At 38.4% G+C, this 27156-nt stretch overlaps 1 protein-coding gene across 3 annotated transcripts in view; it reads right to left on the reverse strand.

Moving 5' to 3' along the window:
• The window catches only part of alk (ALK receptor tyrosine kinase), a 705488-nt gene that overhangs the window by 141568 nt on the left and 536764 nt on the right, over positions 1-27156 (reverse strand). For all 3 annotated transcript variants that reach the window (XM_023951462.2, XM_023951461.2, XM_078940523.1), the window contains exon 6: positions 4543-4674. In XM_023951462.2, coding sequence (XP_023807230.1) covers positions 4543-4674 — 132 coding nt within the window. The remainder of the gene's footprint in view (positions 1-4542; positions 4675-27156) is intronic.

Genomic DNA, 27156 nt, shown 5'->3' on the forward strand with positions numbered 1-27156 from the left:
CCTGGTTCAGGTGTGTCACCTGAACCAGGTAATCAGCCATGAGTGGGGCAAGACTATCTGGAAATCATGCAGACACACCGGCCCTCGAGGCCTGGAATTGCCCACCCCTGCACTAGACAGTGCTCTGAACCTTATTTCTTCAATGATTTGTGATCTTCACTGGTGTCCATGGATTACATGAAATCTTTCCACCTTTATCCACCTTTGTCATGGTAAGAATAACACATCAATGTAAGGGGGGGGTCATCTAAGATAGCACAAGGGTTAACCGTAGGTGGCGGACATACTCTAGTATCGGGTAGCAGCAGTCCAGTGGGAACACCATAGGCCAAACGCGCATGTGAACGCAGTTTCACATGATTGATGATGCTTTTTGCATCATCAATCATTTTAATTTTACTAATCCCTATTAACCAACTGCTTTTGGTGCAACGAGATCCCACTCAACTGGACTGTTTTTCTCAAATGATATAAGGAAAGAAGAAAAGCAAAATAAAAAAATCAAAGATTTTTGTGCCAACATAATTAATTTATTCACTGAGGGATCCAGTAGTATCTTTTGGAAATAGATATTATCGTATGAGTGACCTCTTCAGGCAGAGCAGGTCAACATTAATGAGAGTGCAAACATAACACAAGTCAGTGGAATTGGGGGAGTATGCGGTAAATATATTCAGACTAGAATATTTTGTTGTTGGCAAATTGGGAGTTCAGACGTTGTATGCAGTGTTGTTCTCTGGTATTTATTCTGTTCCTATAAAAGGCATGCATGCACTTCATGCCTAATGAAGCAGGAGCAAGTAAATCAGAAGAGCGCCCAGTGCACATAAACAGAAGCCAGATTTCCTGAAACTCGATTCTATTTTTAACCTGATTAAAAGTAGACAAATGGTTTCAGTAGTTGAGTATTAATGCTGAAATAATCCAGGGTCGTGAGGACAAGGTCACTTAAACCCATTTTCTTCCATCCATGACACTTTCTAATAGTTTTTCAAAGCCACACAAACAAAAATGTTGGAAACTAAGGACAAAAAGTACTTTAATTGTCAAGTGACATTTATTGCAGAAATATCTGTAATTTTGAGCTTTAGTACATGCAATCTGGCAATTGCAAAGCGTTTAAAGCTTATTCAATTGAGAGACAGTGGTGTCACGTGCATTACTCCAAAAACCAAAACAAATAACATTACAGACGTATGTTATCACACACCCACTCTGATCAGATTTGGATCCACTGTAAAAGCACTCCCAGTGGTCTTTATATTATGACATTTTTAGCCAAAGTAGAAAAAACAAACTGTGTCGTTTTCTAGGACATAGTTTCTGCAGAGCACCAGTAGTTCATTAGAAATTGACATCTGTGGGTGAGACTGTTGGCACAGAGTAAGCCTGCCCTGATTTCCTGTCATCCATCTTTTTTACGGGCTCTTATGTTAGCCTAAAACCCTTCACACTCCAAAGAAAAACGACGAGCAATACTGGAGTTATCCAGCTGTAAAGTGTTGAGCCAGATGCCAGCTTGGACGAGGAAAACGAAAACATCCATTTTGTCGATGCACCAGAATGGAGTAGCCCAGCATATTTTTTACACCACAAATAAGCTCCTTTTCAAACTGCATTCTTTCATTTACTCCTGATTCAGAACAATATGAATAAAGAAACACTCAGAAATGCAATTTTAAGCTTAATTTTCTTCATTTATGTCCTTCGTATTGACAAAAAAACCACAAGAGCATGTTAAAAAACCTAAAAACACAGTTTTCATTTGAATGGGTTTTAAAACATATTACATGATTTAGTTATTTTACTTTTATTAGTTTGTGTTCTAATACTGCCTAAAGCCGCTCGCTGGTTTGGCAAATTTGTCTTTTTAAATGTCATTTTGATAACAAACCAATGATGTGCAAGGTACCGAAAAATATATGGCAACTATCAGGAGCTAATCTATTAAAGCTAGACAAGAAAGCCCTCATTACTTGCCTCCACTTGGGTACAATTTTGAAAGAATAGGAAGATAAAAAAAGAAAAACATCAACCTCTTAGCTTCCTACATATGTGTATTAAAGAAAAAAAAACACTTCTATGTTGTTACAGGGCAACTGCAGTGTTGGAAAGCAGTAGGGTGTCTGCAAAATTTAGACAGCCTAAGATTAACTAGAGGAAGCCGAGACTCGCAGAGAGAGGAGGATATGTTTGTGCATAATGATGCTGGGCTCGGATACTGAGGGAGATCCACTGGGACTTGAGTTTCCTTATATGTCAGGGATCTCTGTGATTGACGAAAGCAAAGTTTGTTCCTCCTGCTTTTTCCTGTTAATGAGCCTTGGCGGAGCTTGTGAGGGATTTAAATAGATCAAATCAGATGTAGATAACTTGTAGATGGATCATAGAGAATAGGGAATCAGAAAAGGAACACTGTGATTTAGGTAGCAGGGCGTTATTGTAATGAGTGTGCCAGATAAATGTGGAACAAACACAGGTACAGTTCTAGACTGAGGAGGTCAGAGACACAAAACAAGCGTCATCTAAATGGGTGGACTCAACCGAACAACCACTGATACTTTTAATTAGTTTAAGTTGGAGACATGCACTCTAATCACCATGAGGAAAACTGTGGAGAAGGTGAGCATAAATGAAAGCCCTCCATCTCCATCTCCCAGAACTTTGTAGTGCAAATTTCTGCAGGATGAAGAGGATTGTGTTTGACCTTACAGGATAGAGCTGCCAGTGCAACAACTGCTGCTAAAAACATCATTTTCATCACAACTAAACTGTTGTTTGAAATGACTTTGGCTTAAAATGTTCAATTTTAGAAATATCAGAATGCTCCAAAAAGCTCCAAGCAGAAAACTTTAGGTCAAATTTTTGTGCACATTTTATGTTTTCTGCTGAACTGTGAAGATTCTAATTCAGATATTTTGTCAAATTTAGTCCTCATGACTAAATTCAGGGTCATTACAAGTCTCAGAAGATGACTATTTTCTGCTCATTGACTAAACAAAACACTTGATGAAGAGTTTTTCTCTCTACCATTTTCATCTCCTCTATTTTTTTATTTCTATACATTCTGTGATTTTATCTGTAACACTTTATAAGGGTTTATAAAGGTTCCATTATTAATGTTGTGTGGTACATAATTGAGCGTTAGTTGCCAACGCATTAAATAATACAATTAGTAATACAAAGTAATGCATTAAAGTTGCTGATAATACTTTATTTTAGTTATTTAATGCTTAATTATGCATTAACTAACATTAAGAAAGGAACCCTTGTTATCGGTAACAATTTTTATTGGGGTTCCTTTTTAATGGTATTGAATGCATATTTAGGCAATAGTTACTAATGCATGCATTAAATAATACACTCAGTAATGCATAGTAATGCGTAAAAGTGTCTGTTGATACTTTATTTTATTGTTAATTAATGATTAATATGCATTAACTAAGAAAGGGACCCTTATTATAAAGTGTTATATTATCATTTTGACATATTCTTTGACAACCCTGCCCATAATTATTCTGATGGTTCCCTGCCTGTTTTATTGGTTGTTTATAAAATTCACTCTTTGGTATTATAACACACTGCTCTGCATTTTTACATGAGTTTGGAATATTTAACTCATTCATGGATTTGAATACCTGCTGTGAAGCTTTAAGGGGAGGTCTTCCCAGATAATACGCAGCTCTTAATAGTTTGTGATGAGTAAAATGAGCACACAAAGTGCAGATTAAATGGCATAATCACAGTCAAAGCAGCCTTTTCCTTTTCTTTTTTTTAAATGATCACAACAATGACGGAACTGTTGAGTAGCCCACTGGGAATGCTCCAGAAGCTTCAAAATGGCCCACTCCGCCTGTGCTCTCATGGCAATTAGCACTGATAAATCCTCATGTCGTAGAAAGGGAACGTGTGCCTGGCTGGGATTTTCACCTTAAGGTTACCCTCTTATCTTTCAGCTCCTATTGTTAGCAAACCCACTCACCCACAAGGGAGCAGGCATCATTTTAATAAGCAGCACAAGGGAGGCTGACCTGCACTGTGGGCAGCAGAAAATTAATTCTGGTCCCTTTTTTATTTGTGAAAAGCACAGGAATTCGTATTTATTTATTTATTGTAATCTACATACGGTGAAGCTTCTGAACTGAGTGTCAATAAAAGTAAAAGTTAAAGTATGTGCAAAAAAGATCCCTATCACACATGCATTCATGCACTAACATAGCGGCACAGGGGACTTGCAAAAAAGATGTCAGCATTCTTGGTTTGAATTCCTCTTAAGTCCTACAAGGCTAAAAACAAATGTGTGGAGAGACAGAAATGACAACACTAGAATATGTTGAGGGGAAGAAATGCTAACAAAGCATATATGCAAGCTCTTTTTGGGGCCTTTGTCTGTGGCTCTGGCAAAAAGGCCACCATTTGTGGACTGGATGCAATAGTTTTATGAAGGTGGGTTCATTACAATGACGCTAACAAACTTAAGGGGCAATACAGGGAGGGCTCAAGGTTGTGCAGTCAAGTATTTCTGTATCTCAGTGGACTTACGACAAAGGACTCCCTCATCATCTCCAAGAGGACAGTCGGTCCTGAAGTCGCACAGTTTGTCTAGTGGGATTCCAAATCCCTGGTGACAGTGGTACAAACCCTCCAGTGTGATGTTTGGTCCAGGCGAGGATGCTAGAGAAAACACAGAGGGGAAACACAGCTGACCTGTCATTGTGTTCCACAGCACAATCACAGTTTAGAAACAATTTGTGACAAAGAGGCGCTGCAACAACAGAAAAAAAACCTGATAAATAGGATAATCACCCAGTAAATATCTAAACCTTTTCTTCTTGGTTCAGTGCAGACATATGGGTGTAACAATTAATTTAATTGATGAAATGATATTGGTAAATAACATTTGGATTGAGACAAATTAGGTTTATTTTGCTATCATGTATAAAACGGCCAAGTGCCATCACATCAGACACAATCGTTCAAAATAAACCAATATCAACTATGAATCGTATCGTAAAATAGTTGCGACAAATCATTACACCCCCGATATATAACATCTAAATCTGTCTCTCAGTGAAGATATAGCTGCCAAGCTAAAGATATATTGAGGCAGAGTGTTCCAGAAAGTGACTAAATAACCCTGCTGAAAAACCTACAGCCACAGACTTTCTGCCTCGCCATAAATAACTTGGCACCAGCGGCACAACAACGTACCTTTAAATACTTTAGCATACACACCCATGAGGAAGAGGAGCACCAAAACAATGACCTTCCTGTTAAAATGGTGCAGATGTGGTGGGAGCTCACTTGCAAAGACACATATTGATATCAGCCATCTCCACAACTCAGTCAGAACCAGCTGCATTTGCATAACTATGCAAATCTGAGATTTGATATCTTTAGGTTTTGGAAAATGATGGCTCACCTTCAACTCCATCATCAGTCTTATCGGAATAAAAGGATCAAAAGCAGAAGAGCAGGAATAAAAAAAAAGATTAGAAGGGGATGTTGTTTGTCACATAAGGGAAGAAAAACGAGAAGTGATTTCTATCATGACTGACTGGCTGTGATTACAATAGTTTGTCCTTGATCTGTAATATGCAGATTTGTTCTCTGTTTAGCCAAACTTGGAGTCGAAAGTCTGATAACAGTTCCATGACAGGAAGAGGCAGTGCAGAACAAATGCTGACGAGATGAGGGAAGAGATAGCAATGTCACATTAAACTTCAACATGTAGCTTGTTATGAATAATCCTTATTACTTCTAGTATAGCATTTTTTGGACATCTCTTTAGACCCAAGGAGCGTTTTTCCTGCAACACAGGCTGACAGCTGGCTCACAGAAATGATGCAGGACAAAATAAGATAGAAAGGCAAGCGTAGAACAAACTCACTTTGCTGCTACAAAAGACAGCAGCAAATGCATTTTACCATTTTTAATTAACAGCATCAAGAAAAAAAGCCCAGAACATAAATCAAGCTTCAATAGATGCAGTCTAGAAATCATTCTAGGATATTTGACAAGTTTTGTTAAAATTATAGGTTCCTGTAACTCATCTGTAAAACTGCCGTCAGCAAATAATCATCCCTACGTCCCTGCACACTTTTGTTTAACTACACTAGGCGCAGATTGTTTCTGCCATCCTCTGCCGGCTCCTCTGCATGCTGGGTCGCCAGTGGAGGGCTGCTCCGGCCCGCAGTAGCATTTAGCGAAGCACAGGCCGGCCCGCGTGCCTCCTTGATTGGAAGCGAAACGGAGACATTGAATCCAGCCTTGGCGCCTGGGATTCAAGCCCACCAGGCAGCAGTGCTGTCCTTAAACACGCTCGGCACGAGCCCTGCCAACAGACCAGGGGCCTGGCTGGGCAGTTCTCTGTTTTCTCTGTCACTGCCGCTTCAGAGTAATCTTCAGCAAAACCATTCACAGGGTTTAACCCTTGTTCTATCCTATGACCCCACCCTTACACTGAAGTAAAAAGGTTCAGCGCACTGTCTTGTGGGGTCTAGATGACCCCACTCCCAATGTTAAAGTGCCTAGGATGGTACAAGGGTTAACACTACATACATTGTCATACAATGTCTAAATTTATCTTACTGTCTTGCAAAAACAATAAAGAAATAATAAAACAGCAATGAATGACTAAACTCAATGAACTTTCCTACATTAAAACTACAAATTAAAAATGGCAAAATTGGGTTTACTTCTGTAGCGCTTTACTACCTCCTGAGAAGACCTTAAGTGCTTTACAATCACAGTCCCATTCACCCAATAGTGACAAAGATGAAGCATTTTTTCCTTAGATATAGGTGTTGTTTTAGTCACTTCTGTTATTTTAACACTTTTGCAAAAATTTTAAGTTATATCTTACAAAGTTTATAGCAAATCCAAAAGAAGTCATATTTCATTCACCCCCCCCCCCCCCCCTAAATACGTGCTCAAAGTGCCATTTTTAAGTCAGATTTGACATAATTTAATAGGGTTTTGGGCTTTCAGACTGAAGAAAAAAAACTTCATTTTTAAAATTTCTAATTCTTTTTAGACTTTTTTTTGTTATTTTTTTTTTAATAGGACAAAATAAAAGGGGACCAATTTCTATGATACACCCTGAAGTGAATGCTATTTTGACACAGCAATTGAGAGAATTTTTTGCACATCATTATAATCTGTAAACTTTTCAGACTTTACATCTATCAAAGCCTAAAAATCTAATTGATTAGCATTACTTCCTGTAATCCAATTCAAATTCCAAAACTTTTTTAGTCGATGGTGGTTACGCTTGGCTGTGGTCCCCAACCCCTGGACTGCAGACCGTTGGACAGTTGAGGAAAAAAGAACACAACCTACATGACCATGAACAGAGAGAGCTTCCACTTTGACAGTTATGGAAAAATCTATATCACATTTTAATGGTCCCACCTGAAATCTAGTGTATAAATAAAGTTAAAAACAAATGAGGATGAAGATAAAATTCACTCTAAAAAAATCAGACACCCTCTTCAGCCTTGTGCAGACTTGTCGATAAAAATATTGTCTGACATTAAACCGGTCCATGACCTAAAAAAAGGTTGGAGACCACTACAGTAATATGAGACATTTCTCATGTCATTTTTAAGACTGTTTACCTCCTGAGCCATTTTAGGTCTCTAATCTACATGTAGTCCTTATCAAACAACTTCTTGGTGTAGACTCACTGCAGCATGTTTTATAGATCTGTTTTTGGCACAACGTCAGCTGCTTCCAAAGAAACCAAAGCTTCAGCGAAACCAATCTTCACCTTAGAGGGGTGTGCTTTGGCCACTATGCTTTAGTAGAAACATCTCATTTGTATATTTTGTGTTTTACACTTCTTCTGTGGGTGTGCTGCTTGTTGCATGATTTATGAAACCTAGATGAAGGCCACAAGCCAAAACGCATTAGTTAAACAAAGCTATTCATATATTCTACTTGTGCTGCCAACTTTAGATCACTTTAGACTTTCAGAGCCAAGCTCTCCAACTGTCACCCTGGCTGTTTGCTCCTAGGATGACAAAGAACAAAAAGACTGCTTTTCAATCAGCTAAAGACTCGGAGTATATGTAAACCACTACTTCTTGAACAGTGTTGAAGTCAAACACAGCAGAGTATAAAATCTGCAACCGAGCTGTTTTAACCACATTCAAACTCTGTTGAGGTGCAGGAACACATTTTTAATCCGATTGCAAATTCAGAGGAAAATATTTGTCTTTCTGTGTTTGCAGAGATTTCAACTCTTTCACAGATCACAATTAAAGAGGATTTTATTCAGCACGCAACATAACAAGCTCTTAACATTCTTACAGTCAAAGTTTTATGCCTTGTAGTTTTTGTTACCTTCAAAAAAACCCCAAAAAAATCAAAACATGATTAAAGTCATGTTGGAGTCCTATGATTTGGAAAAGCTCCAATTACAACTTTAAATATTGTTTTGATAGAAATGCAAATGACCCATCTCAACGGAAAGTTGGAAGATGAAAAAAAACAGGAGCTAAAAAAAATCTATCTTTTTTCTTTCTTATCTAACTTATTTAAAACCAATGACAAAAAATAAATACAATTCTCCTGGATTTAATTCTAAATACTATTGGGTAAAAAATGAAATGCTGTGGTGTAGATTTTTTTTGATTGATTGACTTTTATTTTGAAACACAAAATAAAATAGTTTAAAAAACAAGATAGACAGAAAGGGATAAATAGCTTAAAAAAGAACAGTTGAAAGAAAAGTCTTTCTACCCCCAATCTAATTATATTTTATGCAAACAGTGTGTAGCTGCAAGGGGGCCAAAGTCTGGGTCACCCTGCGCCGGTCCCCAGTCTGGATAAAACACAGGGTTGAGTCAGGAAAAGAATCCTGCTTAAAAATTTCTGCCAAACCACCTGTGCTGATCAGTGAAAGCTGCTGTGCTGTGGCGACCCCTGGAGAGACATGCCGAAAGGTGAACCAACAAACTCAATACTTTCCTCCACGTTATACCATGGTACAGAAGAATACTCTATTCTGATTGGCTGAAAAGTAATAATGCCCTTTGAGGTGTCCATTTTTAGAAATTATTGGACAATCCAAACCCTAAACTGTATGGTGCAAAGCCATTTTATTTTGTATTTTTAACCTTATTTTTTTAGCCTTATAAATGATTTTCATTATATTTGTAATATATTATTTAACATTTTATATATTGTAATGTTTTGCTGTCTGGCTGGTGACATTAGCCTAAAGAACAAGCTTCCTGGGTTGTGTTTTTGTAGATGGAAAATCAAATTAGTGGTTCTCTTTTTAAATTTTGAATTGTCTAAAATCAAATGAAACAACAAGTCAACATTTGAATATTTTTTTGCATATCTGCATCATGTGTGAGATAGCCCTGCCAGACATGTCTCATGCTGCAAGATATCACAAGATCATGCAAAGCAGTCTGCCTCCAAGTGGCAGTAAAACTTCTGCCACAGTTTGTTGGAGATTGTCTGTCGATTTGAATACAGACAGAAAAGTCCTTGTTGCAAACAAGCTGCTGAAAACACACTCTGGAATGACAGAGAGGGCAGACGTAAAGTGAAATTAATACAGCTTTTGTTCCCCTGCAGATAAACAAGCATGCTCATCATATCCTGGAATAGTTTCGTGTCTGAGGGATTTCAGGCTAAAGGACTGTCTGGCTGGAGATCTTGCTTGTGCTTTTTGTGCAGAGAATAGCAATAAGGGCAAAATATGGACTCCAAAAAAAAAATGTTACACACAAACAAAAAACGACTTCACAGCCTGGAGTCTATCAAAGAATTCAGGAGTCTTTAAATCATTGATCTTACAGTTTAATCTCTTATCTCAAACGGCACAATGCTGCCCTGATCTCATGGGGCTGGGGCAAGTGCTAACACTAGCTTGCTATTCCATTAAAGGTAAAATCTAGAGATATTCATGAAGGTTTTAGGGGCAGCAGTGCTGAAGATAGATGCAGCTGCGTTTCCCGTTGGACCCTTGACAGGACAAGACATATTCGCTCATGAATTCAATTAGCTGCACACAGTCACGCTCGATTGGCGCGAGCTTTGCCCAATCACCATCACTATCTGTCATACTCCCAGCAGGAAAGGGGAAAAAGCTCTCTCAAGGGCAGTGTGGTGGAGATCAAAAGTCCGAATCACATGTTGGGAGTCCGCTCTGGATCCTGAACACGATTCTTTTTTCACGCTTCAAGAACAATTCCAATTGTTTTTTGCCATGTTAACATCAAGTTCGGTAAGGACTGCACTTTCATGCTGATTTCTGCTTTATCAAGCATCTCATTGTCCACTTATTTTGGAGTAGTTCTCCCATGTAGGCCGTAGCACATATCAGGTTCCTTCAGAATAAAGTTTCCATGTTAAAATTTATGCTGAAGCTGAAGACTGACGACTTTAAATATGTGGCAAAATACAGTACTTGTGGCTTGTCCAAAAAGGGAAAGACATTAGATTTCTATTTGCAACCAATAAAACTTTAAAATAAAGTTATTCCTACTGTCAATACCGTATATATATATATATATATATATATATATATATATATATATATATATATATATATATATATATATATATATATATTTTTTTACTTCTTTTGCGAACAGAAAAAAAGTTCAAACTGGTGATTTTTTCCCCTGTTAAAGTTTAAAACAAGAAAACGCAGAATGAGATTTGAAAAAGTATTTTTGTCATTGAAATATCTTTATTAGTCAGTAAGTCCACCCTTTTTTATGTGCATTCACGTTGAACCTTGATCTGTGGAGCACCCTTATCTGATGAGCTAAAACTGAGGCTATAACAAAAGCTGTTCAGGGTTATGGTTAGTGATGTCTGTCCAAGATGCCATCAGAAAAGGGGTAGGGTCCTCCAGTCTATTCTCGCTCTCGTAGACTATACAGATTACACCATAAAACAGCATCTTAATCTGGACTGTGGCAGGTTGACATATAAAGTACCTGGAGAAAAATCCTGACGGTACTAACAGATTGTGCAAACATCAGACTGAAAGGCTCCTGCTGTGATTCACACCAGGAATAGTTTTGTTTGAGGTAAATTTGGAGATGCTTCTCTTCCATGTAGCACATGGAGCCACCAGGCATGCAGTCTAAGGAGGTTTTCCCAAAATCTAGAATCTAGATCTGAAAACTAGAGCTCCATGGATGTTAGGTCATTGTGAGACTTCTCCCTATTTGTATCAACGCTGTAGGACTTTAATGTGGCCCTAACCTTCATAAAGATCGTTTCATTTTTAAATGCTGCAAAGGTCTTAAAGTCCCACTCCACAGAGACGTACATGGCTCTATTGTGGCCCACCCAGAGCATTTTCTACTTAGCAAATATGCTCTTTTTTAAGCTGCATTTTGTTGATCTGCTCCTGATTCACAACAATTTGAATAAAGAAATCATCAGAAAGCAGTATTGAGCTTAATTTTCTTTACATATGTCCAAAATCATCTGAAAAACTCACCAATGTCATGTTCAAAACACAAAAAAACATGACTTTTACTAAGGTGGGTCTTTAAAGAGTGTTTGCAGAAATTATCCTGAAACGACTCAAGATGATCAGCTTTGAAAAAAAACATTATCTGCACATGTTTAAAGTTTACATTTTCATCCTCTTTAATGACTTTATTCTTACTTTGAATACTAATTCTAAGGTCATTTAAAGACAGATAACCTTCAGCCTAACAGTAAGTAATTAAACATTTCTTCTATTTTAATTCTGTCCGAAAGACCATTTGAACTTTTTCGTTTTCTCTGTCTGATTAATCAGTTTTCTTAATTCAATTTTTTTTACCCATTTAGGGAAAATGCCCTCTAGAGCAGTGTTTTTCAACATTTTTGAGCCACGGCACACTTTAACCTTGACAAAAATCCCGCGGCACACCAGCATCCAAAAAAATAGATAAATAAAAAAAAATAAAAAGCTCAGTCTGTATTGATCTACAGCCGCTCTGCAATCTCACATGCATTTTTGTGATAATTGTTGCAGAAAACCCTGGAAGCTGCAGCTGTTTTTTCTAAAAGATGTATTAAAAATTAAGTCAAAAGATTCAAAAACTGTTTGATGTGTGTTCGTTGTTTTAAGACGTTAAGAGGAGAGACTCATTGTGCGCTAAAACAGTCACTTTACTGCATTATGGGAGATGTAGTGCCCGTAATCCGCCGACCGCAGAAAGACCAGCGTCTTTGAGCTTCATGCTTTTGTTCCAGTCTGATACCAGATTCTGTGGAAAGCTACACCGCTAAAGACGAGCTTTACTTGGTATTTTTGGTAGAACAGAGAGACTTTTTTGCGCTAAATTTAAACAAGGAAGTGAATACTTTAACCACTTCTGATTGGTCAGACTGATGAGATGTGATTTAGCCTTCAAGAATGATTGGTGGAGACAGTTAAAGGGGCGGGACTTTTCCTTACACACTTATAGCTGCAGCTAAATCGCGGTATCCCGTTATTCTAATCAAAATGTCTTTAATAGAATCATATAAACACAAAGAAAAAATAATTTTATGATATTTCACATTCTTAACTTCTCAGGTTTTTATCAGGGTCTGTTTGGATGAACAAAGAGCTGATTTCCTGGAGATGGAAAATGTTTTAGATCAGTTAATGAGGGCAATTTTTCACGGCACACTTGACCATCTCCCACGGCACACTAGTGTGCCGCGGCACACTGGTTGAAAAACACTGGTCTAGAGGATGTTTTTGGTACACATTTTATCTGTTTATCCTAGCAGTGGACATATCAATCTGAATATTGATTGATAGTTTCAATTCAAAGGTGAAGTATTGATACTAGCGTGATGAGATCGATTCTTTCGTTATAGTTTTCTCAAATTCAGTAACGAGTTGGAATTTACGTACGAAGTTCTGTCTTTCTGTGTAAACAGTGCCCCCCCAACTTGTGTGAAGGTAAAAATGTGTCTAAATGGAGGAGCTTGTAGATTTGATGTGAGAACTTGTAAAACAGAATGTGAGAACTTGCGCGCCAAAAATCTGCATCTGTGTGTAAAATCTTCTGCTGACAAAAAATCACAACTGACAAATTCCCAATTTGCATGTGTTCATTTAGAGTTACAACCTCAGGTCTGTGGGTACAACTGCTCAAATCTGCTGACTGTGAACAAAGTGCAAACTCCATGAAAACACTATTCTGTAAAAATCAATATTCTCTCAAAAATTAATAAATATCTACATTTATATGAGCTGGCAAAGACGACTTGTCAGCATATTCATGCTTCAATAAATATTTTGTGAGAAAGTCCATTTTTGTTTTATTTTATTGAATATATTGTTTTCTAATTTTAATAGAGATATGAATTATAATAAAGGTGCTTAACAACTCCGAAGATAATGAAGTTAATGTCACCAAATCATGACCAATTGTCCTGCTACAACAAAGATTTTGCGATAAATTCACTTTGTTTATTTTTAGGAATTTTGTAAAATTTAAATATGGATCATATTTGGTCAAAAATACTCAATAAAGATACTGAAGCTGATAAAAAATTATCTGATATAATCTTTGTTGTTGTAGGACAAAAGGGTCATGATTAGTCAGTACAGGAAATTTGGCAACAACAGCTATTGAGCACCTTTATTATGAATCATATGTCTATTAAAATTAGAAAAACTATATACAATAAAATAAAGATGGGCTTTCTCACAAAATAACTATTTATTTTTATTGTAATATTAACTGGAATATGCTGACGAGTCTTCATTGCCAGCTCATATATATGTAGATATTTAAAATGCAATATGGTATTAATAAGTTCTCAGTCAATAATTTTTGAATAGCAAAGAAACGTTTTGGTACTGTTTTTCTGATGTGTTAAATTGGAGCACTTTGGAGCTGATGTTTTTTTCTTAACTGTTGAAGATTGAAAAAAAATCCTTTTGGTGTAAAAGTAAAGTTTAGATAAAAACAGATTAGTCAGATCTGGTTACGGTCATTGGTTACACATAGAGCATCTTTTATTTTAATGGCTCCTGAGTTCTGTAAAAATAGAAACAAAAGGAAAGACCATTGTTGCCTTAAAAACTTTCTGCCGGTTTCTGTGGCTTTAAGTTGTTTTTGTAGCATGATAATAATCCAAATACAGAAAAGAAAAGGAAAATGAAAGAAAAAGAGCTACTTTGACATCAAAGCATCTCCCACAGATCCTGCTTTCTGCAGCACAGTAAACTGTTTTGTTCTTGAAATCAGCATTTTTTCAGGGCTTGGTCTCCACAGGGTCCCTTTGGCCTTGATCTTACCAAGTTTTACAACAGAACGAGTCTGCATCTTTTAAGTCTCAAGTAGGAAAACTCAAAGCAGTAAAAACACTTTATTCCTTCAAAATAACAGTATGTTTTTGACTCTTACAAAACCAAATGGATGTTTTAGGTTTACCAGCTTCTCCTGCAGTTGCTGATTACATCAGCAGGCGTCTGTCTGTCTGTGTGCGTTCCATTCAAACCAAAAAGTCTGTTGAGGTTTGTATTTTTTTTAGACGAGGTTAAACACCAAATCTTTTTGGAACAACTCAACAGGGTCAATGAAAGTCCTGTTCTTTGGCAGATTACAACAAATGAACATTCACACACATGTGTTGCTACACACCAATTACAACACACAGCCTCCTGCTTGACACTAAATGGATCAAAGTGACTTGATTACCTTATTAAAAATTGCATGTCAGTTTTCTTATAACAAAATCAGACTTAAGGTTCCTCTATCTTAATGATTGACTTTAGCTCAATAACATTTTCAATCAACAGCGCCCAGAGATTTGCTCTTCAGTGTCAGGGTGGGGTTGATGTAGACATCTGCCCCGTTTAGCATATTTATGCTGGGAACATTACTCGATGCCCTCAGCCACTTAACACTTCCTCAGTATCTTAAAACAAAACTGCCTGTGCAGATTGTGTTTGGAAAGCTGCCTGCAACAGAAACCCAGTTTGCAAAGGGGATGGAGGGGAGGGGGGGGGTTGCTTTTTGAGGAAAAGCCTAAGGCAAGAGATTAGAGGAACAGTGTGATGAAGCTTAGTGTTGCCACACAGGGCCTTGTCTTGCTGTATTGCATCTTCTGTTATTTGATGAGCTGTGCTTTTCCTGTTTGTTATTCTGCATTCTGTAAGCGCCCCAAACAATGTGTGACCTCTAGCAAGTAGCAAGGCTTTAAAAGAAAAAGGGAAATATTCAAATATTTGCCTTAAAGTGAGTCTGCCAAATACTATTGCCCCTGAGGCTCCTAAAGGTTTAAGCTGGAAATTCAATGAACTTTTGAGTAAAACTGTAAGCTTATGGCACCTATAAGTTACAGATGCCTTTGGGATTTGAAATCAATACATTTTACTTTGTTTTTTGCTTATTTCATTATAAGCTAAGCTTTCTTTACAGTATTTTCCACACAATAAGATGCACTTGAAAGACTGTAAAAAAACACGAAGATGCGACTTATAACTTGGGACTTAGTGGTGCTGCAAACAAGGTTGGGTGTTATTGAAAATATGCTCATGTGGCTAATATTACGTTGTTTTTTTTGCGGCATCAGTCTGTTTTTTCTCTGTTGCAAAAAAGGTTGGGAGTTAAAGGTATTGTGAATAAGCTAACTTGGCTAATGCTTCTAACGTGGCCAATGTGTTACAAAGCATGACTGCATTACTAATGGCATCAGTAATCTAATTATTTACTTTTGTCCTCACTACAATACCATTATAGTTACTTAGTATAACTTCTGGTGTGTTAAACAGATCAAAATGCAATGGTACAGATAGGAGAGCTGTGGCGCCGGGGAAGCGGCCTGCTCAAGTTTTTCTTATTCTGTTTCATCATTCTGTTATTATCATCTCTGTTTTTTGATCTACATGGACTTTTTTACATCTAAAAAGAAGGGACATCTGCTGCTTTTGTTCCCCACCACTTCCAGGTTAGACTCATTCAATCAGCTGTTCTCGCTATAGCAACAGAAAATGCAGCAGGACATAACTTTTATAAGCTGCTTTTTTTTATCAACAGAGTTTGTTTTAATCAACAAGTTCCCTTCCATGGGATCAATAATATTCTAAAATGTTTAATTCTATTCTAGTTCAATAAATAAGAATCAAAGCACATGCTGACTCAGTTGAATCGACGTTTCAGGACTCAATATGCCTCCGACTAAAATTACAAAAAGTACTTTGATAAGCCCATGAAAATGCTTTGATTTACATTATGATTTAGGCTACATTGGACCAGCAAGCAGCACTGGCTGTGGCTCATAACTGATTTTATTCTGGCACATGCAGATTTTTGAATTAGCGGGTTGCCAGTGTTAAAAAATCTGAACTCTGGCAATCAGAGACTCAACTTTGGGCCCGTGACATTTTCAGTGACAACGGGTAGACACATCCAATAAGCTGGATCGATCCAATAGTTCTCCCTCTGAACTTCCATCCATTTTCTTAACCCGCTGGATCCCTTTCGGGACAGCAGGGATTTTCGGAGCCCATCCCGGCAACTGTTGGGCGAAGGCGGGTACACCCTGAACAGTCTGTCGCAAGGCCGATGGGGCTGGCGTGACCATGATCATTATGCCAGCTCCTGGGAGGCGAGCTGGGGGCCAGAAAGAGAACTACTGCGGGATGGAGAGCCAGCCTGCTCGGGCTTCCTGCATTTTCTTATTTTCATCGAGGCAATAATGAAAAAAAGGTCTCCTGATTTTATTTTTGTTTTTATTATTACCTTCTCTGGTTAATGCAGGACAGCAAGCCTTCAAACTCGAACAGAGAGAGAACACAAATGTGGAGAACACATTTCGACAGCTAATAGGAGTTTAACTTTAAGTTTAATTTTACATACAGGCGGCTAACAACAAAATCCAGCCTTGCACGCCCCTAAAGTATGTGTGGGCAACGCAGCAGTGTGCCATCTTCTCTTCTCCCGCTCCTGAGCTTGGACACCTGATCTGGACGGGGCAGATCAGGGTGCTTGCGGATGCGTTCTTGGGCTGTTGTGACATCACAATGGCTCATTAATTCAAACACAGCTGTTTTGTGACAGTTTAACATATAACAGCGATTTAAAAGGAGAAATACTCAGAACAGCAAATATGAAATGATAATTTATTACATTGGTTCTGTTTCATAAGAAAAATGCCACACGTACATGTCAAAAACTCAAAAAACATGATTTTCATTGGAGGGGACTTTAAAAGAAAATTAAAAAGTCCCACCCCCAAAAAAAATAGGATCTGAAAGAATAATTTGATATGGTAAAAGTATTTATTTTTGGTGTATACTTGGATAGTATTTTTCAACTTTTAGGCCTGAAATTTCTTACTGTCACAAATTGTATATTAGAGTTTTTTTCCATTGCTTAGGACCTAAAATGCTTTACAGTCACAGTCTCAATCAGCCATTCACACACATTCATACACTGATGGCAGCTCCACAGCCAAACATTAGCGCCACCAGGAGTAATGTGGGGATAGCGTCTTGCCCAAAGACACTTTAACACATGGGTGAACAAGCTGGGAACCAAACCTGCAATCTTTAGATCAGAGGTCAACCATTGCTCTGCGGTACCTAGTGACTGTACGTTTCTTGTTTGCTATTGGTCCTGTCTGAATTAAGCATTTCTATAGAGAACATGTCATGATTTAAAATGTATTTTATTTTAGGAGTTTCAATTTTCTGTCACTTTTATTTAGCAAAACACACCCTGACATAAAGAAGGAACACTAAACAAAGGTCCAAGCATCAATGTCCTCTATAAGCTGAATGTCTTGATTGAATAAGCTAAATAATTATTTTCAACTTTGTTTATTCAACAATGTGCAAATCCATGTAATACATTAATCCGAAAAGTATGACAAAAGCTGTTCATAATAAAGGTCAGGGGCACAATATTTTCCACTGGTTTTATGACTCTTTCCATCAGTCGACAGGTGAGCAGAATGAAACCTATGCAGAAATTCAGTTAACCTTTATTCAAACTCTCCTGGCCATCCTGGACATACATAGCATGCTAACAAATCTCTGGCCACTAGTTGTAGTTTTTAGTGAACTGCAGTCCAAAATACTGAAAAAATAAGAAGCAACATAGCACAGACAAAACCCCAGCTTCTGTTTCCCTGACTCGAATGACAACCCTGAAAGAGTTGAAGGGATGAAAGATAATTCACCGCCCCTGATGTCATGTGCCACAACACGAATATTCTTGTTGCAGAAACACATGTACAGTAAAACAGTGAAAATATTATTTCAGAGCTTCCTTTTTTTTTCATATTTAAAACGTTTTTTTTTCTTTGTTTGGTCACTTTCTTGTAATTTTTTCAAATCTGAAAAGACTTTTACCCCTTTAACACCAGAGATGTCAGCGGCCGGCAACACCTTAATAACAAACATACCATAAATCTTTGACAGTTTACGCAATTAACGTAAATCAGCTGTTTTAACTTTGCACTAATATGTAAAACATTGTTTACGTGAAGTGTTGCATAACAGCACAAAGGCGCTTTTCTCTGTCAGAATTTGCTGGAATTACATTAATTGTATGTATCAACAGCTGAAGAGTTATAGTAGTCGAAAGAAAGTAAAGTTCAGATGTAAAAGAGTTAACGCGTAGTTGAGTGCAGATGCTGCAGGAGACAGTCAAATTCATCAAGTGGGATACACATTTTTTGTTTTTATTTATCAGGTGAATAAAACCCTCTGATCTGAACAAAAAAAAAAAGTTGGAGTAAGTTTTATGTTCTGTATGCACGTGTAAGAGTGGCATCAATTACACTTAGGCCAAATCAGAATTGCTTCCCTATACCCCTCTGGCTACGCCCTACTGCTCCAATTGTAGGGGCATTTGAAACTGTAGTGTTGTCTGAAATTGTTTTTTTAAGGAGGAGCCGTAGCGACCTAGGACTATCCCTCCACCAGTAGAGTGATATGCGTCTTGCTTGTGGGTGGAGGAAAAATGCATTTCTTCATGTGGGTGTGCTCTGAAGCACAGAAGTTTACATTTAAAAGTGAGAAATGTATTAATCAATGTGACGCTTAAACTAGTTTTTGCAAGTTATAAAAGTATGCTGTTATATCTTTTCCCGGTGCTGGCAGCTTTGCGCTATTGTAGATGACTGGTGACTATTGATGACGCCATTGTGCGGTAGTAACTTCCAAATTTGAAGTCAATATTTTTTCCATATCTCTCCGCTTGGAGGGATAAGTATAGGGATAAGGACAAGCCGTGGGATAATCAGATATAGCTTAAGTTACATATCTTCATGGATAACTGCTGTGCTGTGTGACCTTTATAGACTTTAGAAATATATTGCAACTCAATTATTTAAAAGTTTACATTTTTGGTGGTCAGTTGAAAAAAAAACCTCAGAGGTGCAGTGTGTGACCAGCTATTTCTCTGTGGAAAACTCCATTACACATCCACCCATGGCATAGCCCTCGTTCCACTCGACTGGCTTCCACCTAACCCACTTTCTCCATGCTTCCACGGGGCTGCATTTGATTGATTGTACAGGGTACACCCTCGAGCTGTTGTGTACTTAATCGCAATGTATAGAGTTGCTGTGACGCTCCATTAGGGATCCTCATCAACATAGTGCAGTGGTTAGGGAAATGGGCCAAGAAGGGAAAGGTCAGGGGTTCAGATTCCCATAAGAGTCACTGCAACGTGTCTCAGCTTTAGTACGACTTGTGGCATAATTCATAAATTCTGGACAGATAATACCCAAGGGACAAACATTTGTATTTTATTTCTTGCTGACCTTCAGTCTCATCACAGTGAGAAGTCAAAGTTAAATCTGCGGCTGACACAATCACGTAATGAGCTTGTCAATCCTCACAGAAGTCCCTGTTTGAATCTAGGGAGAAAGCTGGAGAAGGTGACGAGTGCTCCTGACACATTTGCCGAGTTTGAATAATTATGGTTTCTGTACAGCATTGGCACAATCATCCAAGAAACACCAGTAGGAGGTACAGTTCTAACTTCCTGTCACCCCAGAGATAGGGATATAGTCATGCAAAGTCACTTTAGATGCAGAAAATTGGATTGCTTTTTGGACTTGTGACGGATGAGTTAATTAAAGAAGAAGGGTATGGGGAAAAAAAAGTGATATCCAGCTCCTGTTATTTATCCTGTATTGACTATACCTCTTGGATGGCTCGAGCAATTGCAGCATTTTTGCTCAAGAAAACAAAACAACTTAGAGGATGGACAGTGTCAAAATCCCCTGTCAGAATTAAAGCTTGGAACAAAAAATAATTTCTTCAAAAATTACCGTATTGGCCACACTAAGGCTACGTTCACACTGCAGCCTGAAACGACCCAATTCTGATTTTTTCGCCCCTGTGCGACCTGTATCTGATCTTTTCATAACAGTCTGAACGACTCAGAAAGTCAACTCAGGCCACTTGGGTATGTGGTCCTGAATCCGATACGTATACGATCTTTTGAAATGCGATCTCCGTCTGACCGGCCAGACCACATGAATCCGACCCGTATGTCATTGAGACGCTACAAACGTCATCATTCTGTGCTGAAGTAGGCGGGACGATAACATAAACAACCATGGCAGACGATGCTGCTGAGACCAGTCAGTGGAAAGGCAGCGAGGTCACCGATTGGATTCATATTTGGGGTGACCGCTCTATTCAGGCCAAACTCCAGGGCTCTGATCGCAGCCGGGTGGTTTTAGAAAAAATTACCAGCGAGATGGCCGAGCATGGGTACAGACGATCCTGGCTCCAATGTGAGTGAAAAATAAAAAGCCTCTGAGCCAAACACAAGGAGGTTAAAGACTGGAAGACTATCACCTGTCCATTTTACGGAGAGCTGAACGCATTTTGAGGGATAAGCCCAGCGTTGTTACACAGTTAACGTTAACGTTAGCTACTTCCGCAAACAATGAGTGACGTCGGACACTTTGGGTCATTTCACGGTCACGCAGGAAATCACAAAAGTTCGCATTAAATTGGAAATGTGAACCGCCTTGCAAAAATAATCCAATTTTTTTCAAAAAATTGGAATTGAGCATTAAGCCCTGCAGTGTGAATGTAGCCTAAAAAGGGGGGCTTAAAAGCTTTAATAATAATTAAAAAAAACATTAGACTTTATAATCCAAAGTGCCTTATATAGGCTTATGGATTAATTCTGGTTGTGCTTACTAATGTCAAAGCGATTTTGAGAGGTACACGGAAACATGCAGCGATGTTGGACAGTATTTTTTTATACCTTACAAAGAAGGTTGGGAGTCACAGTGAGGTTTTTCTTAGCAATATCAGTCTATTTTTTATGTGTTGCAAACAAGGTTGGGAATTACAGGCATTGTGAATATTCTAACGTGGATAACGTGTAGCATGTTACCAACAAGTTCTAGAGTTATTGTGAATGCAGGTAATGAAGTTTGACCGATGGACTTATATCTAACCCCTTTTTTTCTCACTTAATACACTTTATAGTTTGGCGCACTTTATATGTGACAAAAGTCTGAATGTAGACCATTCCTTGACGTGTGCCCTATGGGCCTAGTGGAAAATACACTAGTTTTGTGTTTTGTTGTAATTTGCCTCCATTTTAAATGCAGTATGTAGTTCAGCAGCTAAAATTTGCTAAAGCAAAATAATCTGTTGATCAAGTGATCACTTACAGGGGCATATTGTTTTATTATGAGTTGGAAGCAAGGTTGGGTGTTATTTTGAATGTGCTAACACAGGTAACTTGTAGCAGTGCTGGACTGTGGTTTTTATGCGTCTTACTAACAAGGCTGGGAGTTAGCATAGTCCCAGTAACATTTGTTCTGTTTCAGCCTTTTTTTATGTGTTGCAAACAATGTTGGGAGTTGCATATGTTTTCAATACCCTAACGCAGCTAATGTGTAGCGTTGTCGAACTGTGGTTTTTTAGTGTTATTGACAAGGTTGGTAGTTAGCGAAGTTGCAGTAACGTTTGTTTTAGCGATATTAGAGTTTCTCTATGTGTAGCAAACAAGGTGGGAGTTACAGGTTTTCTGTAAACGATAACACAGCTAACGTTTCTTACATGGCTAACTTTTAGCTAGTGACAAACAAGTTCTAGAATAACAACAAATGCAGTTAAAGTCTGATTGACGGAGTTATCTCTGACTCTTGTCTGGCTAAATGCACCTTATATTTTAGTGTGCCTTACATAACATAAACTCGGTGATAGATCATGTATTGATGGTGCTCCTAATAATCGCATGCACCATATAGTCCAGTAACCACAGACTATAATCAGTTAAACTAGAACGAAATGTTTTTTTCAAAAAAATAAAATAAATAAATAAATAAAACTAGAATGAATTTGAATGAGAAGATAATCTAACCATTATCACATTTATCTTAACCCATATATCTCATGGTGCCAACAGTGTAACAGAAGAACATCAGAAATGTGTTCTGTGGTCCAATTGGTCTGTAGTATATCGTATATAATTTTCTTTTTTAGGAAAACAGATTCTGTGTTCTCCTTGGTCAAAATCATGGAGCTGTTTTTGGGAACACAATAAAAAGCACAATAAAAAGTTGGTCATAAAAAAAGAATATCAGAAACATGCAACAACAGCAAGAAAACAGATCTCCCCTGTTTTTACCGTCTGCCTAATGTGAGGAAAATCAAGCTTAAATTGTCCATTAATGAAACAAGGACTGAGGGAGTCCTTGGGCTTTTCTTTACATACAGATGAATAACCTAGAATGATGGTGACTCAGACAAAGAAAACCAAAAAGTGCACTGGAGCCTGCGAGCCTCGGCTGTACGTCATGTACTGTGTCTGTCCGGACAGAAGGTAATCCGAGCCCAGGTTGGCAACAGGTGCAAGAGGAGAAAGTGGGGAGCGATTTGGAAACCGCAAAACATGGCCAGGCTCCATGGAGAGTATGCTGAGATGGATTAAGGCTCAGTTTGGGAGAGGGGTGGATGGTGGGCACCCAGGTGGCGCCTGAGAAAAGTACGTCATGTTTATGTGTGTGTGATTTTTTTTTATTTCTCCACTAGCCAGGTCTTATGTGCCGCCTGGCAGCAGAACACAGTGGGCAAAAAGCTGAGAACAATTAGACACTGTTCAACCATGCCTGGATTTGCATGAAGAGACCCGCCGTTCCATCTTAACAGTGACAGAAAAGACAAAGGGTAACAGGAAATTCCCTGGGATTGAAAGGATAGGAATTGATTTGTTTCCTGTTGTCTGCGTTGTACGTTACTTACTGCAGGTGTCTGATGAATATCCTTACTATAATATACAACCATTGCAGTCAAACCAGTTGAATGATTTCTGCTTCAGATTGGAACTACTTTAAAGCAAATACAGCTTTGGGCTTTTTCCAAAAATAGAAAATCCAACATCCTAATTCTGCATCAAATCAAGAGTAGTGACATTTGTTTTCCAAAATGTTTTTTGTTTTTTATGTTTTGGTTTCTGAAATTTTGTTATGCTCTCTAATATGTTATGCTGTTTTTGAATGTTCGCTTTGCTTTTTTAGTTGTTGCTGTTATCTTTAAAATGTTTCTGTGTCAAGTGATTTGTTTATTTGATTTTCACTTCAGGGGCACTGAAGACTGGGAAGACTGTCCACAAGGTTGAGTATTGTTTTCATAGGAATCTTTAACCGTTCTTCCAAAGGTTGATTGGTGCGGTCCCACACTGATGATGGAGAAAGCCTGGCTCTCAGTCTCCGCTCTTATTCATCCCAAAGGTGTTCTATTGGGTTTAGGACAGAACTCTGTGCTGGCCAGTCAGGTTTATCCACACCAGACTCTGTCATCTATGTTTGTAAGGATGGATGTCATGTTGGAAGAGGAAGGGGCCCGCTCCAGACTGTTCCCACAAGGTTGAGAGCATGGAATTGTCCAAAATGTTTGGGTATCCTAAAACATTCTGAGTTCCTTTCACTGGAACTAATGTGCCAAGCCCAAGTTCTGAAAACAACCTCACACCATAATTCTTCCTCCCCTAAAAATCACACTTGGCAAAATGCAGTCTGAAATGTACTGTTGTCCTGGAAACCTCCAAACCCACACTCATCCATCAGATTGCCAGATGAAAAAGCGTGATTCATTACTCCAGAGAACCCGTCTCCACTGCTCTGGAGTCTATTTGTTGCAAAGGTGGCATCCTATGCCAGTTCCAGTCTTTGCTAAACAAGCTTGTTGTTCTAGAAGAGTGCTGTGTCCAAGAACACTAATAGAAAATTAAGTGGAATGAAAAGGGGCTAGTTGTTCCAACAACAGGGAGAATTGCAGCCTCAAGAGGATTGTCGAGCAGAGCCCATTCAAGAATTTGGATGGGCATCGCAAGATGTGGACTGCGGCTGGACTTAGCCCATCAAGACACAACACTAGAAACGGGCTACAAATGTCGGGATTCATGCATCAAGCGACTCTGGAACCACAGACATGATAGAAGCCTCTTATCTGGGCTAAGAAAAGGTGGGCTTTTACTGTCATGCTGGATGTAAATGCTGATTTTATTTCCCAGTAGGACCTAGGACCTGATCACACTGCCAAAAGTGCCAAAAACTAATTCAATAACTACGAAAATACCTACTATATTTTGGCGACTTAAGCGTATTTTTACTGCCTTTAAGCCGCTAAACAAACATTACTGTGACTATACTAACTCCCAACCTTGCTACACATTAGCCGCTAAATGTTAACTGTGCTAGCGTATATACAATATCACCCAATCAAACATTTTGATAGAGTGCCGTGTATCTCTCAAAATTGCTGCAACATCAGTAAGCACGACCAGAAATACTCCATAGCCTATATAATGCACTCCAGGTTTTAAGGTGCCCTGTTGTTTTTGAAAAATTAAGGCTTTGTGTCCCTTATAACCCATACATTTAAAATATGACGATAAAATTGAAATGAAATCTATTTTTATAAATAATTTGTCCTTCACCGTGTAAAACCGTTCATGTTTTCTACTGAGTAGTTCTTACACTAACATTTATATGTTAAACTGTTAAAAATTCAACAAAGGAAGTCCACAGAGATTCTTGTCTGCATGGTTTCCCGGACCGGTCCAAAGTTGTGGTTGTTAACCACACAATGTGGGCTTATTTGCATTAGTACTGTTAATTCTGTTAAAAACTTCAAAGTCACAAATTTACAACGTCACAGCAGTGACGCGGTGTAGGTACCATAACCATTCGGCCTGCAACAACTGTTCGGGGTCCTTCGACTAGTGCCGACGTCACATTATGTAACTGGCTGTCCGTGGTCCGTTGACGTGTCAGATAGTGATTGGTCTGGACAAATTACTACACTACCATAGAAGAAGATATTACGCGGCCCGTTGTAAACAAACAGGGCTCCGACACAGAGTGAGATTATCTTCTAAACGTGCTTTTATTATTATGCTTATTGTTAAGTGCATTTCAGCCGAACGGACTGCGGTCAGAACCTTTCTCCGAACCGCACACTAGAACAAAGCATCTTCCCTGCCTGCAAACACGAAGCTGCGAGACTCCAGCTGTTCACGGTTCGCTCGTGTGGAGCAGCAGGTTCATTGTAACAGCCACAGATCTTTTTACAAAGTGGGTTGTGGCAAAATCTCTCTATAAACACTATAAAGAATAATGTCAGACATAACTTATGAAGGAAAAGGACTTTAGGTTACTAAAGGAAACATGAAATGACAATATGTAGAGCCCATGCAGATCTCCACGCTACGTAGTTTGTCCAAGTGGGGCTACCATAGTGTGACGTTATCCTCAGTCGAAACGACCCTGAACGGTTATTGCAGGCCGAATGGTCACTGTACCTACAGCGGTGTGTGAAGGCACCCTTGTTTTTTTATATTTGAGAATATGACAATAGTTATAGATTGAAAATGAGATTAACATGATAGAAAAAAGTGCTAGTTTGTGTGATTAACTGAGAAATGTGATTAACGAAATAATTCAACACCCCTAATTATTGTTTACAGTTGAGTGGGGCTTCGCCTGTTTTTTGGTGGACTTTTTTCCACATTGTTTTAACCCCTGTCTAAGCTTTGGTTTTGGATTTATAGATTTTTATTTTATTTCTACATGGACTTTTGTTATAAGACAAAAAACTGTTTGTTGTCAGCCAGCCTAATCTTATGATATTTTTTCTGAGTTTCATTGAGACAATAATAGATCGATCATTCTTGCTTTTATTTTTACCCCTATTGAATGCTCACAGAGACACGGAAGTAGCGGCAGAAAGCGGCTTTTGCAGCAAGATGGACGGAGAGCATACCAGGATGAGAACGTGATGATTACCGATCGATGCTTTTGTGCTTTTTAAAATAAATAAATCTGATCTCTACACATCCTCCGTGTCTTCAATGCAATGTAATGAGACACACAGACAGAAATGTGAAGGTATCTGCTGTAAATCTCTGACGTGAATAGCAGGATAAAGTTAGTTAGCATGTAGCCTACTAGCCTTCCAATGTAAAGCCACTGCTAAACTAAAGAGTATGTTAATAAAAGGCAAGTCCTGAATAATATTATTCCTATTCAACCTTAAACTACAATATCAGCTGGCTGTCTGTCTACTGGCCAGCCAGCTGCCCGAATGCCGGCATGACAAGGAAAGAGCTCCGCGCCGGAGCTATGTCCGGTGAATCATATGGCAAAGCACCAAGCCTAGGTATCCTAAATCTTATGATATTTTTCTTATATTCTTTGAGACAATAATAAATGGATCATTCTTGTTTTTCTATTTCCTTTCTTGAACGAATGTGGGTCACAGAGATACGGAAGTTACCGCTAAAGCGGCTGTTGCGGCCGGACGGAGAGCATATCCGTGTTTATGAATGACTTATGATGTGCAAAATTATTGCGTTCGCACAAATTAATTATGTCGTTCTCACGAGTTAATCATTTCGAGGGAACAAAATGGTATTTCAAGGGAACGCAATATTATCTTGTGGGAACGGAATAGTATTTCTTGTGAACAAGATATTAATCTGTGGGAACGAGATATATTTTAATTTTTTAATATCAGGACACAGGCTCCGTAAAAAAATAATATAGGGTTGTACTAAAAATATGGTTATTGAGTATTTACAAAAAGAACATAGTTTGACATTAATTAGTAGAGCAAATTGAAAACTAGAAAAAAACGTTCAAAAACGTCTAAACTACTAAAGATGTTATCTATCTAGATAGATAGATAGA

This window comes from Oryzias latipes, chromosome 22 (genome assembly GCF_053564925.1).
Source record: "Oryzias latipes strain Hd-rR chromosome 22, Olatipes_Hd-rR_3.1".
NCBI classification, from domain to species: Eukaryota; Metazoa; Chordata; class Actinopteri; order Beloniformes; family Adrianichthyidae; genus Oryzias; species Oryzias latipes.